The sequence below is a fragment of the Sylvia atricapilla genome, chromosome 12 (genome assembly GCF_009819655.1).
Source record: "Sylvia atricapilla isolate bSylAtr1 chromosome 12, bSylAtr1.pri, whole genome shotgun sequence".
In the NCBI taxonomy this organism is placed as follows: Eukaryota; Metazoa; Chordata; class Aves; order Passeriformes; family Sylviidae; genus Sylvia; species Sylvia atricapilla.
Window position 1 is genome coordinate 16,233,971 of NC_089151.1, and position 17,133 is coordinate 16,251,103.

At 39.9% G+C, this 17,133-nt stretch overlaps 1 protein-coding gene across 1 annotated transcript in view; it reads right to left on the bottom strand.

Annotated features, from left to right (window-relative positions):
* Nucleotides 1-437: 437 nt before the first annotated feature.
* Nucleotides 438-17,133, bottom strand: part of TSHZ3 (teashirt zinc finger homeobox 3) — a 63,432-nt gene continuing 46,736 nt past the window's right edge. Inside the window, exon 2 of the mRNA XM_066327939.1 lies at nt 438-5,301. Coding sequence (XP_066184036.1) covers nt 2,102-5,301 — 3,200 coding nt within the window. The 3' untranslated portion in view covers nt 438-2,101. The remainder of the gene's footprint in view (nt 5,302-17,133) is intronic.

Below are 17,133 nucleotides of genomic sequence, written 5' to 3' on the forward strand. Positions count from 1 at the left end.
TCAAAACCACAAAGCTGAAGTCACCAGCCTCAGGTTCCTTCTCCTGTCATTTGGAAACGGTGGGGAGGTGGAAAGGGATTCTCTGAGCTGTGGAACACCCTCGGGTGCAGACTCTGCTCAGTGCATTCAGGAGGAAGGCGGGTGAGCAGTGGTGCCTGCCTGGGTCTGAACTCACAGCAAAACACCTATTTGCTTTGCCATGTACTGCTGATAACCCCCCTCTTCACAGCCAGCCTTACCTGATGCTTAAAAGGGAGTTATAACGCTCATTTATCTCTTCTGGGGGAAAAAAAACTCTGTTAATGCAGCCTTTGAATAAGTGCTACCCTGCTCTTTAAATGCTAAAGTTCACTAAAACTCCAGTGATTTATGTGCAGCTTTTGACTGCCAGCACCTGGCAGATGAAGAAACCTACTCAAGCTTCAGTCATAAACAGATAGCATACAATTTAATTTTAATGTGCTCGTTAGTCGTAGCACATTTCAGACATAATTGTGAACGCAACACAAAATTATAGCAAAAAGACAATTTTAATGCTGCTGTAGAAAAAAAGGTTATATGAAGAGTCATATAATGGTGCTTCATTGTCAACAACAAAACAGGGCACAGAGTGCATTACAGTGTCTGTGCTGTTTACATGCCAATATTTTATACATAGATTCTCATATGGTGTCAGCTGTCAGTTACTTCTGCAAATTAACTGCCAAAAATGGAGACGAACAGAATCACTTAGTGTGCTGGTAACCACGGGTTACCTTTCATATGCCTAAAGATAAAGCTGCAGTATGGAATCTTGGGAGAATAATTAGGCAGAACAAAACAGAAAGTTACCAATTGAAATAAAAAGGCATTCTACAATAGGAAATAACAACCAAGAGCGCTTATAAATAAGTAAAAGAGGTTATATCACAGAATGCCTCATAACTTTTTAAGCAAAGTATTACAGTACAAACATTTTAAAGGCTTTATCAATGTTTAGGAAATACAGTACAAGTTTTTTCAAATAGATTTAACCCTTTGAGCACTGAGTTTATTTTGAATTTTCTCTTTTTATTTTATTTTTATTTTTTTTACTAATAAATACCTTTAAAAGTCATGTTGTGCAAAACAGTTAGAATGCATGCCAGGAATGCAGTCCGTGGCTTCTGTTTCTTCAGACAATTTAAAAAAACAAAAACAAAAACAAAAACAAACCAAACAAATGATAGCAACGCTAATAAATATGTATAATTTAAACATGAACCTCTCTTAATATAGATGTACTGTATAGCAAAACAAAGCAAAACATACTTTGCTTTAAGAATAATGTTTCTGAATACTTTATAAATGCTATCTGTGGTATCTTTTATCACATAATTTACAATGTTTGATTGTTAAAGGAAAAACCGTTAGATCTAAAAAAAATGAAATATACACTATATATAGGTACAGTTTATACCTGGGACTTATCAGGTACAAACCCCGCTGCTGCTAAAAATGCTGAAAAAAAAGAAAATGGCATTAACCACAATCACATTTTTCATAAGAGATTTTGAAATCTATACAATATATACATCTATGTTTCAATGTGAAAATTATATTTTTAAATTTCAAGGTGTGAGACACCTCTGCATAAATGGAGGTTCATATTAGTAATCAGAACTAAGCTAGTAAGGGTCTAAAAAAAAAGCATATCCTTACATTTTTTACCAAATTAATGCAAAAGTGCTTCAAAGTACTCAGAGGGCTAAAGATTATAGGGTGAGAAATACCAGCACACTTAGGTCACATGAAAAAGTGCACCAGAATTAGTTATAAATGCTTAATTAAACTGTCTGTTAATGCATGCAGCTTGATGCATCAGAGGGATGCACAGCAACTAAATCCAATTTACACAAAGTTCCAAACACTTACCACTGCATTTTAACCTTCATATTTTACCAGTAACAACAGCTGATTATGCACCTCTATTTAAACACTGTACAGTTATACAAAACAGTTCAGCCCAGAGCGACTCTGGAGTTAAAATAAGAACATGTGCCAAGAACTAAACAGTAGCTTTAAGGCGTCTTTGACAGTTTTCCTCAAAGCAAATTACAGTTATTTTAATCAAAAGCAAATGCTACTGCTTCTCTAACTCCGAAACATACAGAAGATGATCCTCTGGTGACTTCCCATGTGTTTTACTAAGATGAAGTTTAACAGCATGCTTGCTTGCAAAAGTCCTGTTACAAAGTTTGCACTGATAAGAAGTTCCAATATCTTCCTCTGGAGAGGATGTCACCAGTTTTTCAGACGGTGACTTTGCTTGTGCTATCTGATTGTTAATCTGTTCACTGGACAGTTTGGACAAGTCTCTTAACCTGAAACCCAGATGCGATTCAAGATGACTGATATAAGTTGAAGGAGTTCTGATCTGTGAAGCACAGTCATTACAAAAGAACACCGGGTGCCCAGTGTCCAAATTTTTAAGGAACTTAGTTCCCCCTGTCCTTCGGAGCTGGTATTTCACATTGGCCAGCCAGTGGCTAATTGTGGTCATTGAGAGTCCCGTAAACCTGGAAATGTGCATTCTTTCTTGAGGGCTCAAGTCTGACATGATGTATTTCCCCTCTGAAGTCTGCCGTAAGCTGGCTGCAAACTGGGCCTGCAATATGAGCAAGTGCTGAGGGTTCCAGTTAGACTGACGTCCCTTCCTTTTCTGAGCTGGTGTACTCTCTTCTGGTTCCTCTATTGTGGTACCATCAATGTCAGATTTCTCAGATATGCTGGAAGGTGTGGAAGATTTTGATGTGTGACTTTCTGTCAGGTTCTTCAGCATATCAGATATATCTGACAAGGCATTCTCGCGTAGCGGCGAGTTTGACATGAATGACACGACTGCAGATGTCTTTGCTGTTGTCACTGTAGATGAAGAAGATGCAGAAGATGTCGATGTGGATGACAAAAGCGCTGAACCCAAAGAGCAGCTTTTGTCACTCTTGCCTTTCGTCAAATCTATGGGTTGGTCATTGTTGACATGATAAAAATAGCGGTCTAAGTGGTCCGATTTTTTGGACTGTAGAGGTGGGGTGGCCACTGCAGCCTTTTCTGCCAAACTGTTGCTCATTTTAAAAAGCATGCTCATTGGATCCAGAGCAGGCAAAGATGGTTTTGCTGCCTTGCCAAGGTGAATATTCATGACGGATTGCAGTGCACTTAATGGATTTACAAATGGCTGTTCGGGAGGGTGGTCAGTGATGATGGCTGTGCTGCTACTTAAAGAACTTACAATGGATTTCACAGGCTCTTTCCCATTTTCCACAGGTTCCACAGCTGGGCTATCTTTGCAGCCATCTCTCTGAGGAAGTGGGCTGTTCTGCTGGCTTTTAAAGCCACCATCACTGGGGGGCTCCATCTTAAGGGGTTCACTGACTTCACTGCTGCACGGCGAAGGCGTTGCACGCTTCAGTGGAGAGAGCTTCCCTTCAGGCTCCTTCATCTTCTCCTCCACTTTAGCCACCTTCTCAGTGACCTTCTTCACCAATTCTTCCATGGCATGAAAGTTTGTTTTTGGCACAGGTGAGGTCTGACTGCTGGGTGGAGACACTAAGGGCTGGTTTTTAGTTGGTGATACTAGTTCACTGTTTCCAAACATGGGCTTTAAAGGTGTACTCTTCCCAGATGAGCCCAACGACAGCTTCATCATATTAGGCAGCTGGTAGGCAGCATGAATGCTGGGGTAGCCACCCCAGCTCGGTGTGCCATTCTGGGCTTTGTTTATAGCTGATGTAACCGTGTTTTCTAAAGACTTCAATATATCTAATCCCCCCTTAGGGCTTTCTTCTAGGTCATTTTCAGTCAAGTAATGGTATTTTGAGGAGATATCATACTTCTCCTCATCTTCACTTGACTTCTCTTTGTCTTTCATTTTGTCATCAGAGATGACTCTTTCCTTATCTACTTCTTTTTTAATCTCAACATTTAATTTTGGAGAAACACTAGAAGGTGTGTTGGAAGGAGACGTAAAGGTGGTGGCAGCTAGTGGCACAGACTGAACCTTCTCATCTACTAAGGACGTTATTGTGGGTGTGGCTGGGGCTTCTATAATTGGCTTCCCTTTTTTCATGGCAGAGTTAGTGACTTTAATAAAATGTCCTGTCACCATCATGTGAGCCGTGAGCTCTTGCAGGGTGTCATGTGAACTACCACACTCCATGCACTTCAGAATCTGAGATTTCCTTGCCTCAAAGTGCCAGGCGTAGCTGGCACCGTTCTGGTGCCCGTAGCGGTTATTTGGCGTAATGTAGGGGTTGGAATTCTTTTGAAGTGCATCGTTGCTATCTGAGATTGTGGCTTTTGGTGTCCCACCTGTGGAGTCTGGAGAACTTGGAAGTTCAAGCTCCAGTGATGCTTTCTTTCTAGTAGCTGGGATAATTTTAGCTGCTACAGGTGTAACAGGTTCCTTCAGAGGCACTTTTTGGTAGTGTTTTGTTTTGATCATATGAACACTCAAATCCTGAAGGGATTCGAATGAATGACCACAGTACATACACTTTAGCACTTTCTGGGCATCTTCTTTCCCTTCCATCTCAAGCAAAGAACGTTTGCGAGGTTTGGACCATCTTTTGGGGTTATTGTTATCTGTTTCATGGTTGTCATCTCGATAATGTCCTGTTTCATTCATGTGCACTGTTAATTCTACTAACGTATCGTAGGCAGCACTGCAGTCTTTACAGCGGAATTTACTGGCTCCAGTGAAAATAGAGCCATAGAGCTTACTGCTCTGTCTGTACAGCTGGACTGTGCTGAAAAGGCTCGGCTCAGGCAGAATTCTGCTCTGAGAAACTTGCTGCAGTGTTTTGGCCATCGCAGTCTGGTGCCAGTCGAAGCTGCCACTTCCACAACTGCTGCTGCTGCTGCTGCTACTGCTGCTGCTACCGTTGTTTTTTTCTGAAATTGGCTGGTGAAGGTTCAAATTGAGATTGGACCAGTAGGAATTGGAGAGGAAGTTATTATACACGGCCTTCATTTGCTCTAAACTGTCAGACACCGTGGAGTCTTCCAGTGGTATGGAAACCTCCTTGCTCTCTTCCTCGTTTTTAATGGAGCTGCTCTCAAAGTCTGCCATGCGGTCACTTGTCTCACTGATGTGGGACTCACTGTCCATTTCATGGCTAGAGAACTCAGCTGCTGGAGAGTTTTGGTAGCTTTGGCAGTTCTTACTGAAGTCTTTTTCTGGACATGCATATTTTGCTGAAGGCTCCCCATCAACTGCATTTTCATCAGGTTCCACATCTTCTTCCACCAGTGCTGCTGCTTTTAGTTCGTCTGAAACATAGGCTATTATGAAGAGAAGAAAATACAAGTTAGTTTCTGCTCATCATACTTTTGCTTTAGCCAAAGAAGTGCACTTATTTGTAAAATTAAACAGTTAAAATTTAGTGTTTCTTCAGAGCAAGAAAAAAAATCCGCTCTTCAAACATAATTTGCCACCTTATTCTTCTCAAGGGGCAACAGCTTGAAATTAAAACTAAATTTGAAATTAATGAAGCACATTCTGGAGGTGGCATTCATTTCTAAAGTAATAAATTACTTGTATCAACCTCAGAGACAGCAGTTCCTGTCTGTCAATTAATATGTCTTATGCTTCTCCTACCCCTAATGCATTTCTTAACAGACAGATTCACAATTTAAATTAAGCAAGCATTTTTTGCTCATTACAGTTTTGAGATCCAATCTTTAATAAATATAGAGCACAACAAACATCAAGAATTTCTACAAAGTAAAAAAAATCACCAGTTAAAATAAATTTTAAAAATTAGATTTTTTAAAGTTATCATTATTAGCCGTGTCACATTTTAGAAGAGAAGCTTAAATGCAAGTGATGTAACCTTTGGAAACAACTCATTCAAAGCAATTTGAGGATATGCTTTATGGATGTAACAAATGTCCCATTCCCATTTAAACTCAACTTCCTCAACAAGAAAGCCCATGCAGAACTATGTCAGGAGCTAGTTCAATGAAATTGGTATGCTGCACTCATTCTTGCTGTATAAATATATACAAGACCTTCCAGTGGACCTTACAAATGTCAAAGTGTTTGCTCTTTAGACTACTTTGTCAATATTTACTCAGCATAAGCTACACGGACACCCAACAGGGATCCTGTCTTTTTTTCCCCTCAAGTAATGCAACTGGTGATGTAAATCTAAGATACTCCTCTTGAATAGGACAGTTGGCAACTGACAGTAAACAATTTTTTTTTTCCCATGGTGCTTCTGTGCTTCTGTTTTACATATACTAAGTCTACCTAAGTTTTTCCTTTAGGCAAGAAAATTATGGAAATATTAGAAAAAAGGAACCATTAACTAATCAAAATTATCTATTTCTACATAATGCATTAATTTGCAGGAAAGCAAAAATAGATATGACTCTCTTCAGTGGAATTTAAAATCTCTCACAAAGATAATTATAAACTGAAAAAAGTCACTTTTTCAGAACACTGTGGTTAAAGACACCTGATATTTGACCTTCTCTGCAACACATCTAGAAAATGCAGAGTATCTTGAACAACCTATAGCTTGTTTCTTCTGGCAATAGTGCAGAAAGCAGTTTACACCCCCAAAAGCCCTACTTTAACCAACAGACTGAAAAATGTAGAACACTACAGTAGGTATCACACACACAGTATTAAACCTTGCAAACTTCTTTCAGGGAAAATATGTTTAAATGTTATCAGAAAACCACAAGAGACAAAACAACTGTTAAAGTGACAATGAAATCAGGCTTTTAGTTTCACATGGAGTATTTCTTCGTTCAGTTAGGTAACACAAAATATTCACTACTATTCTTTCACATGGATGAATGGTAGCAAATCTTTCTCCAAGCATGTAAAGTTATAATCTGATTCTCAGAACACAAGTTAAACCTTCGAAAGCACAAACATATCACATAAGAGCAACACATAATAACAATTAAATATTTCAGTTCAGATAAACTCAATGCAGAAAATTCAAGCAGCAAGGGTCCTGTTTTTAAAATTTGGGAGCACAGAGTTTGAAAGAATTGCATTAAAAAATTTTATCATAACATGCTTCAAAGGTGCTGGTACAAAGATCAGACTTTGGAAACAAGTCTATCACTCTAATGAAATAGAGCTGTGCTGTTTTGCTCTATTTTATGCTTTTACGCTTTTTCAAGATATTTTGAAAAAAGTATTATTATTTCATGTATGTTAAAGACACAGCAGCAATTTGAAGTAAGGTTCAGCATCTGTCCTGCAAATACTTGTAACAAAACCAGTGCATAGAATCGAAAAAGGTGGATTTTCAGAACTTCAGCAAAGGAGACCAAAGCAACTCAAATTACTCTCTAAAGCTGAAAAATTTTAGATAACTACTGATAACGTGCAGACAACTGACCGTTAACTGCATCTCTCCCAACCACACCAAATCCTACTGAATAAGGAAGGATGGAAGGAAGGAAGCATGGCATGAAACCTCTGACTTAGAAGCAAATACATACCCTTTTCCTATTCCACCTTGTGCAAACAGATTTTTACAACTCCTGTTTCTTTGCCTCTTTTTTGAAAGTGCATAATAATTTCCTTTCCACATAGCAAAGAACACCCAAAGTTATCACCACACTGCCTGCCTTGAAGAGACCTCATTGACAGCTGCAGGCCGGGGTGACACACCAAGGCACTCTGAGTGTCCCTGAGTGTCCCCTTCTGGCTGCTGAGCACCAGCCTGAGTGTGTGCCACCCATTCCCACCACCACATCACATTGCAGATCCAAGGGCTCCATCCCTGCACACCATGGAAAGCCCTCCCTGGACCCATTGCTCACCAACACAAACAGAGGGCACAGAACCAACTCCCTAATTAGTGTGTTATTCTTTACATTTTCATTTCTCCTACTGCTGAAGTCTTATGAATTTTGTTTGAACTGAAAGACTTGTCACATTCACAGCTTTTTTAGAGAGTGACTTTTACATTAGGGAAAACCTCCAGCATGCGGCTCATTTAAATGTAAATCTATTTACCTTTCATGCTTTCTTTGCCCTTTTCACCAACTATCAAGCATATTTGCGTGTTAACCAGGAGCTGCCTCCTCTATAGCTGTTCCCCTTCCTAAGCTCAAGTTGTGAAGCCAACTTGTGACATCAGTCTTTGATCCAGAAATGCAGGAAATGAGGCACAAACGACAGGGTGGAATTTAACCCAGCAATCTGCAACTTGGAAAAAATGACAGCTCCAAGGGCTCCTTCTGCTCCTTCCCCTGCAGGGAGGAGAGAAGGGATGAAACCTGGACTAGTGGAAGGTGTCCCTGCCTCACCACACCTTGCCCAGGGGCAAGAAATGGTCTGCATGAGCACAGATGAAGGTAAGAGCCTCACTGCACCAGAAAGAAGGACAAGGAGGCCCATGGCAAAGAAATTTCTTATTTGGTGAAGAACAAACAGGAAAAGCAAAGGGACGGTGAATGGACAGAATAAAATCAGGAGGAGGAGATGGTAAAAAGGTTTTCCACTGTGATTCACTGCCTGCAGGACAGACTAATCCTTACTTAGCCATGACCCTATTATGTTTTAAAAAAAAAAAAAAAAAAAAAAAAAAAAAAAAAAAAAAAAAAAAAGAGAGAGAGAGAGAGACAAAAAAAGCTCATAGTTCGATATTTTTCAAGTGTAGAATAAATGTTTGAACAGCAGGGCATCTGTAAAACTGTTCTTCAATGCCTCAGCAGCGAAGTCTGAGGGGAAAAGAAACAACTTTAAAGGCAATTCTAGTGGCAAAAGTTAATAAGAGGGGAAATGAAAAGAATTAGGCAGTTCTGGGTTTTGTTTTTCTGGAGAAAAAGGACCAAAAATCTTGCAGTTCTCAAAAAAGTGTTTAGTTTACATCTCACAGGGCACCATAACCCACAGGAAATTGCCTGCAAATTGAGCAGTGGTGTCACTGTGACACAGTATTTGACAAAAAGTGGAAAGCTGTTGCCTGGCATGGCCCTCAAGTTTCCAGAGAAGAGAATATCAAAGGGCATCAGAAACATTTTGCAGGTACAGCCACAGAGAGGTTGAGAAGAGACAGTTCCTTCATTAATATTTGTTATAATTATTAACCAAAGTGCTAGGTAACAATGAAATTAACACATTTGATATCAATATATAACAGTAAGCTGTGGTATAATGCAATTTATTTCCACACAAGAGGGAATTACCTTCATAACTGAGATATGGATCATTTCTTTGCCAGTGGAAATAAATCGTGATCCATCACTGTCCAAAATGATCTACATATTGCATAGACAGTAATAAACTCATATACCTGGCTGTGCACAGACACCATGGATGTGTTGCAGGAGGGCAGAGAGGTGTCTGTCTCCAGAGGCAGGCCATGGAGCCAAAGCAGCTGTGCCTGCTGATGTCCTGGGCTTCCAGCACTGACCTGCAGCAGAGCTCCTCCTCAGCAGAACCAGCAGAACCAGCGTGGTTCTCATTCCCTGCATGGCACCTGCCCCCCAGGGAATGGCTGCACACACATCTCCTGGAGGTTGTTTGGAAACGCAAGACCAAAGCACTAAAGGTGTATTTTGCTGATCTCCAAAACTCAGTTATGTGCACAATTTTTTCCCTCATTTCCACAAAAATGCGGCTGAGACCATATATTTTGGCTTGGGTGTATCCAAATATTTCTTTTCAGTACTTTTGAAATTTCATGTTTTAATTATGTTTTTTCTTGCCAAAATTTTTCATTTGTTTTAATTAGCTCACTGGGGGTATATTTAAACTAGTATATATGCTGTTTGCTTGAAAAGGAACAAAACATTCCAATATTCTTCTCACGTGAAAAATGCTCAGCTACAAAAGTTTATCAAAACCACTCAGTTCCTTGGAAATATTTTTGCTTTAACCAAATGGCTTTTTATTAAAAAAAAAAATAGATCATATTTGTTATGCATCATTTGAAATTATCAAGTAATACTAAGGGTCATCTTTCAAACCCTTTCATTTTGAGTTCATTGGGAAAAGAGACTTCTCACTGCTTAAAGAACCTGAGCCCATCTACATTTCACACTTGAAAAAAAATAACAGCAGAATGAGATCAGGAGCAGAAATGCTGATAATACTAACAGGATCAATATTATAGTCCCAGTAAAAAGAAACAGGGAAAAAGGATCATATAAGGTCATAAAGTGGAGCAGTGGGTTGGACTCTGCCAGAGAAAGTCCCTCTGCACCCTGACCCTCACTCCCCAGTCCACAGACTACAGAAGAGGTGGCTCCTGTCACTGCCCCTGCTGCTGGCAGTGGACAGCCTTTTCCTAAATACTCGTCCCATTCAGTTTTAAATCACACACCCGCCACCTGAGAAATTAACAGATTTATGTAATCTTTGAAAAGACCTGAGTCCCCAGTTTTGGTGGGACCACTTGGAGTTAAGAGGTAGCTCAGTCCAACACCAGTGCAGAGAAAGCCAACAGAGGAACAGCAGCATGGAGATGATCTGACTGTGCCAATGAACCTTATTCACAAAATTAATGAGCAGAGGCAAGAGAAAACTAGCTCAGTGGATGGAGTCAATCAAAGACCTAATGCAAATGAAGGCATATAAAAGAGTTATATTAGTCTGTTAGAAAACTCCCACTCCACAGGCCTTCCACTCATAGCAAGAAAGGCAAACATTTCACCCACAACATGAGCTATTTCTATACTGAGACTAACTGATAATTCCCATGTAACTGAAATTGTATTTGAGTCTTCACTCCTTGGCAGAGATGCTGGCATATCCCTCATTAGGCAGTCAGGAGTGACTGCCCTGTTTACAAGAGTGGCAAATGACAACAGTCTCTAAACGGGCATGGCAATACTGATTACCCAGCACCTTGACAGGGACATTATTCCTGTTAGAAAGGTCAAAGGTTCCGTTTCATAGAGGCAGGACTGTCTATTATGGGAGAGAAATGTTATTTCCAAGTGAAGAGGTCAGCACTTCTCTCGCACGTCGGCTCAAGTCCCTGGTACCTCGCACCGGAGCGCGAGCCCACTGCAAGACGGATTATTCTGCCCACTGGCAAGGTCAAGAATATTAATTTTGAACATGTTAATTTGATGTGATGTGCATGATTAATGCTTGTTTAGCTGGATTTTTTGTGTGTGTTGATAAATCTGCAGCCTTTTCATGCCGGTGAGAGTGTAGGATTCAGTCACTGGGAAGTGGCGTGGATGGATGGGACACAGGATGCCAATCGAATGGGTGGCTATCGTTAGGCACTAAAAACTTTGAAGTGTACTTTGTTTGTTCCTTCATGAAAATACTGCAGCTGTCTGCCACAGAGAGCTCAGAAATAGGCCAGAGGAAGCTAGCCAGCTGCTCTGATTCAGCATCCTGGACTGGTATTACATTTGGAGAGACTTCAGAGAGGCCAAATCCACTGTAAGTGTTAAGAGAGGAGAATTACATGGACAAGGACACACAGTGAAGAGATGATAACAAGGAATTAGTTTATATGTCATTATAGTGTGGGCCACCTAAGCACAAAACAAAGCAGTTTTACATCAGGCACCTTTTTCTCATGTCACTGTATTCCAAACTCCGCTGGGTTTTGTGTAGTTTAAAGGAATGTACAGGACTCAGGTCTGCCATTCACTTTAGACTTTACAGTGACACAAGAAATGTGTCATACAGGCCACAAATAAAGAGAGAAATATTCAAAAATTGCTACTAATTCTGATAAGGGAGGCACTTGTTTTTCTGAAACCAAACACTTTTTAGATGTTTTCTAAATGACCAAGTGAAAACCTCACATTATGTATTATTTCCTTCACATATACACCTGAAAATACAGCATACCCTAATATGAAATAATGGCTTAGAAACAGCTTGGCACTATTGGACAGCATCATTTACATGGGGTGTTCAAGAGCTTCAAAGAGTGCTTTATTTTTCACATCAACCCTGTGGAAGAAACATTCTTATCCACAGTTTAAAGCTGAAAACCTGGAAAGAAGTTAAAAGTTAATTGTCTGGTGCCAGACAAGAAGACAAGTGAAGGAGCCTGTTACTCCTGCAGGTTAATATATATAATTCAGCTATTTACACAAAACATGGGAATATGATTTAAGTTTTTTCTGTTCCTATGCTTCCTCACCGTGTGTTTATGTGAATACAATATATGTGTATAATTGAAAATAATTGCCAGTTTTCAGCTGAAACAATTATTTCACCCAGTGAAATACCCACAGGTGCACGTACTCAGCACAGCCCAGAGCCTGTGGTTACAGATCTCCTCCGAGCCAAGCTGCTGGGATCCAGTGAATGCTGAACCTGCAGACTGCCAGCAAACTTCTTTTCACAGTGGGGAAAATAGGGAAGGCTCCTGATGTATTGTCACAACCCTCCTCTGAAGAGCTGCCTGCTCCCAGCACACAGCAGGACTCAGGCACACTGTGACACCCACTCTGGCAGACCTGGGCTGGAGATGGAGCATGATGGATCATGCCTCCCTCCTCCAAAACTGCACCCTGCCTTGATTTCTCCCCGAGGCCTAAACTCCCTGAATTCAGTGTGCTGAGCACCTTGATTTTCTAAAACCTGCTCAAATTACCCACCCTTGAAACATAACAGCACTGCTTTCTGATGTGGGGAGGAGCGCCTGATCCCACCACACCGCAGTGTGCTCTTCTATGGGTAGGGCTGAACAAGGATTAGTCTGAAATCTGTCTCACTCACTGTCTCACCTGCAACCTTCAATAAGAGCTTTTTGACAAGAAGGGATCCAAACACTAAAAAGCCTTGGTTAAGACCCAAGGTCCAAGTTACTCAAACAAATAATGAACAAGACCATATTGATTTCTAGAGACTTTCTTCAGGTGTCATTCCTGTACAGCCAGGAGTGAATGACATGCTTACCAGCAACTTCACAAGAGCAAGAGTTTGGAGCCTTTCTGGCCAGAAAGAACAGACTTTTAAGGGGTTTGACCTAAATTTGCAGTCACTCACAATACAACTGACTGCCTAAAGCACCACAGCTCATGTTTCACTCTGTGTGCCCATAGCTGGTTACCAGAAGCAAGGCAGGGTTGACAATAATCCAGTGGAAAGATTGAGAAAGGTTATGAACGGTCACAATGACAGAAGGACCTTCCTTGCCATGGTATTTTGTGGAATCCATCTCCTTTCCCCTGTGCACTCTGGGGGACTAGAGATTTGAACAGCTCCTGTGACCATATGCCTGGAATGTCTGGCTGATCCTGCTGAAAAAGGAGAAAAAAACCCACCTTGGCCTGCCTGCCTTCACATAACCAGCCTTTCACAAGCTCCATTAGGACCAGACCAAGTGGGTAAATGAGCAACAGAGACTGGGAGCATCCAGTGGGAATTCTCAGCTGCTCCTCAGCTTGATACAGTCCGGAGTCTTGTGATCCCATTTCATCAACATTCCTGTAGTATTCTTTTCTTCCTCCCCTCTCCCTACCCCTCCAGCTTCCCTGGGAAAGGCTGCTCTTCCTCCAAGTGCACCAAATTTACAAATGAACACCATTCCAAGGAGCATGAAGTTCCTCATTGTCCATGTCCTGTTAAGGGTCAGCTACCCAGCCACAAAGGGGGAACAGGCACAGGCTGGTCAAGTATCAGCTCACAAGCAGCCCCAGAGTTTCAAAAATTTCACATCAACTTCACAAATTCAATGACCAAGCACATTACTAACAGGAAAAAAAACCCGATATTTGCTGTATAAATCATTCAACATGAATAAATGTGATCCCCTGTTAACTTTGACAAAAGTGGCCTTTCCTTGGTTTCCAAGGCAGTTTCTTGGTGTGAAGTACTACAGACTCACTAGAGAGTCCCACTCCATGCAAGCACACATGACAGTGGGAGTCAGTAAATAGGATTTCAGCAGCAGAGAAAAAAGCTTCATGTTACACTTGACCCTAATTGTTCTTTGGACTCTGTAGAATTTTTCTAAGCACAGAATTACTATTTCCTCAAATGGAGAAAAATATTTACCAGAACATTCGAAGAAAAAAGAAACGTTTGTTGTGGAGACTGTTTTCTTTTTTAGTTAAAAGTCACTGTCAACATCCTGGCAAGACAAAGCCAAATTCTCTGTATGAATTGGTACCAAAATACAGAGTGACACAATCTCTGCTTGATACCAGACATTTGGGTGGCATCTTTTAATCACTGAAAAGCACACAGGGCATTCCACAGACTAATACAAGATTCACAGCCAACTCTGGGATAAGCAGCCATGAGCATAGAAGTTCTCAATATGGCTCTAATAGCTCGTAATTATTATAATCCTTCACTGAGCAAACAGATGTTGTAAGGGAACTTCAGTTTCTTCAAATGCAGTAATCAAACCATTCTGCTTCTGCCCTGCCTCTTCTCAGTAAATGCTTTGTATAGTTGAGTGGAAACAGCAAATGTAGTGACAAAATGACCATTTAATTGTCACAGAAATCTGTTTCTGAACAAAACTGATGTTGTCATTTCTCTTCATGCACATTTCTCAGTCTTCTGATAATGGTTTAGCCTTTTTTTTACACCAAGAAAAAAAAAATCTTGCACCTTACTTTCTGTAATCTTCCCACATATTTGGTTGCCCCTGATTCGTCCACATCTTACAGTAACTAGAATTTGGTGTTGTATTTGTGTTTAGCTGTACCAATATTAACACACATCTCTGGAGCTGGCACCTTTGCTGCAATTTATTTTTTAAAATCAAGTTTTCATCTTAAATGCTTCAATACATTACAGTGAGTCATTCTACTTGGTGATTTATTTGTAAGTAATCATGACTACTTACGACATTCAGAATGTACCAAAAGACCTTCAGCCTGATCCTTCATTTTGTTGCAAACTTGCATCTCCCATTGAAGCCCTTTCTACAGTAGTTTCAATAGCTATTTTGGCTGCAGTGCCTCCTTACAATAAACTCTATACATCTGTATGAATGGTATAGTAGAAATCCAAATGATTTCAATCACAATTTCAGCTATTGTGAACTTGTGTTTATAATGGAGTTCCTCTATTAAGAAAGGAGCCCAGTGTGGGCCAACAAAGCTTTGTGTCCTTTCACAGTTGCTATTCAGCCCTCATTTAAGAAAAACAACTATTGACTGCAATATGAATCTTAGGACTTGAAACAAGCAGAGATTCTCAGGATTACCTCTACAAGATGGCCCCAGCTTGTTTTGTATGTGGAGCAAAAGGAATCACTGAATATTCATTTCACTCATTTGCTAACTATACTAATATCCACTGTTGTAAATGAGTATCTACCAGCACCTATTGAACAGAAGGGTATTTGAATAGGTGGGGTTTGCTATAATGCCACGCTAAGATAATGTGCTAGAAACAAATGGTTCACTGATTCCTGAATAGAAAATTTGCTGGAAAACCCTGAGAACCAGGAGACAAGGGGGAGGGGATTAAAATGTCGCTTCAGAGCCACCAACCAAACTCCTGTCATTTTTAAAAGATGTTCCTGTGGCACAGTATGAATAGTTTATAGCCATGATTGTGAACATTCAATGTCATGTAAGAAAAGACACTTGTCAAGAGCCTTTCCCTTACCAGCACCCTCATCATGACCTGTGTTAATGAAGTTAATTGAATTTAAGATCAATAATGGTTAATTATTGCAATTTGACATTCTGAGATAAATGGCTTTAAGACAGAGAAATGTGTGTGTATGTGAATTCTCTCCAAAGAAGGTGAACACATTACAGCCTAAGAGGGATCACACAGTCCTTCCATTGATCCTGGTACAATCTGATCGACCTAATCCTCTGATGAATGTGGGCTTTTCACAGCTACAAGTAAATGTTCTACAAGACTACTCTAACCCTTGTCACTGACCAAATCTATATGAGCTGTACACTAGAAATCTATTGAGATAGATTAAAGAACTGCTGTAGAAACAAGAGATGCTTCAATAAAGATGAAGGTTTATTATATTGACTATTAATGTTACATGCAGTATGCAATTATGAATGCTTATGGATCATAAGAGTTTAATTTTGGTCAGTCAGATGTAAATGATCAGAACTGAACAATAGTATTAAAATAAAAAAGTAACAGATAAAAAAATCCAACAAGCATGTTGAATGTCACGACTTAAGAGTGAAGGCTCAACAAGAGAGAGATTTTAAAATCATCCTTGAAATGTGCACAGAAATGCTCACAGACAGGTATTTATTTCACTCATCAACCTACTTCATTTAGGGTTTTTTAAGTTTACTTTCACAATAGTTCCTCAACAAGAAGACGTTTTTCAAACGTGTTAGTAATGATATTCTTACATGAATACTGAACAAGTTAAATGACCACTTACAAGATTTATAATGACAAAGTAAATGTCAAGGAAAAAGTATTACTGATTGCAGAGCACTGACAATAAAAAGCAGCTGAAGAGTTCTGTCAAAATGTAAGATTATGCAAAAACACTATTGAGAACACTGCTAATCATCTGCTCTTGTCAATTACTTGAAGGGTATCTGACAGCATATTTACATTAAACACATTTCAGTAGTGAAATCCTTAATGCTGTATCAGAATATTTTCATTATCATTAAAAATCCTTTAAAAGTCCTTTTGCAGCAGAGCATTGTAACAGCAATGATGTAATATCTGTCTCTGTATCAGGTGGGGGTTTCTATTTCGTGCTATTATAGCTACATAACATTTGAAATAATACAACCAAAGACTAAATATACATGTAAGATGGCAATCTCTGTGTTCACTCAGCGTGGGTATTTCCAAGTAACAGCTTTGCAGGAGTCTCAAACTAAAGGCAAACTGATGATCTGTCTTTGTCTGGCCATTCTTTTAGCCTTTTACTACTCCTGTGACTGTACTTTGTCATGGCAAAGGACATTATCAAGCAGACATTTTTTTCTATATCTCTGATTGTGACTTGTAATTCAGCTGCTTTAGGAGGAGACACATTAGCAACCAATGCCTTTCACCTGCTGGAGAAAGTTATTTTAGTTATGTCTGTCTTATACTTCATGGAACCCTTCCTCCAAAATAGAGAAATAAATGAAATGTAATGAAAATGAAATGTTGATCCTTTCCATGCTTCAGCAGGCGTTACTAAAAAAGCACACATAACCCTGTTTGATGTGTAAAACAGTAAGCATGCATAAAAATGGACAGAGTGG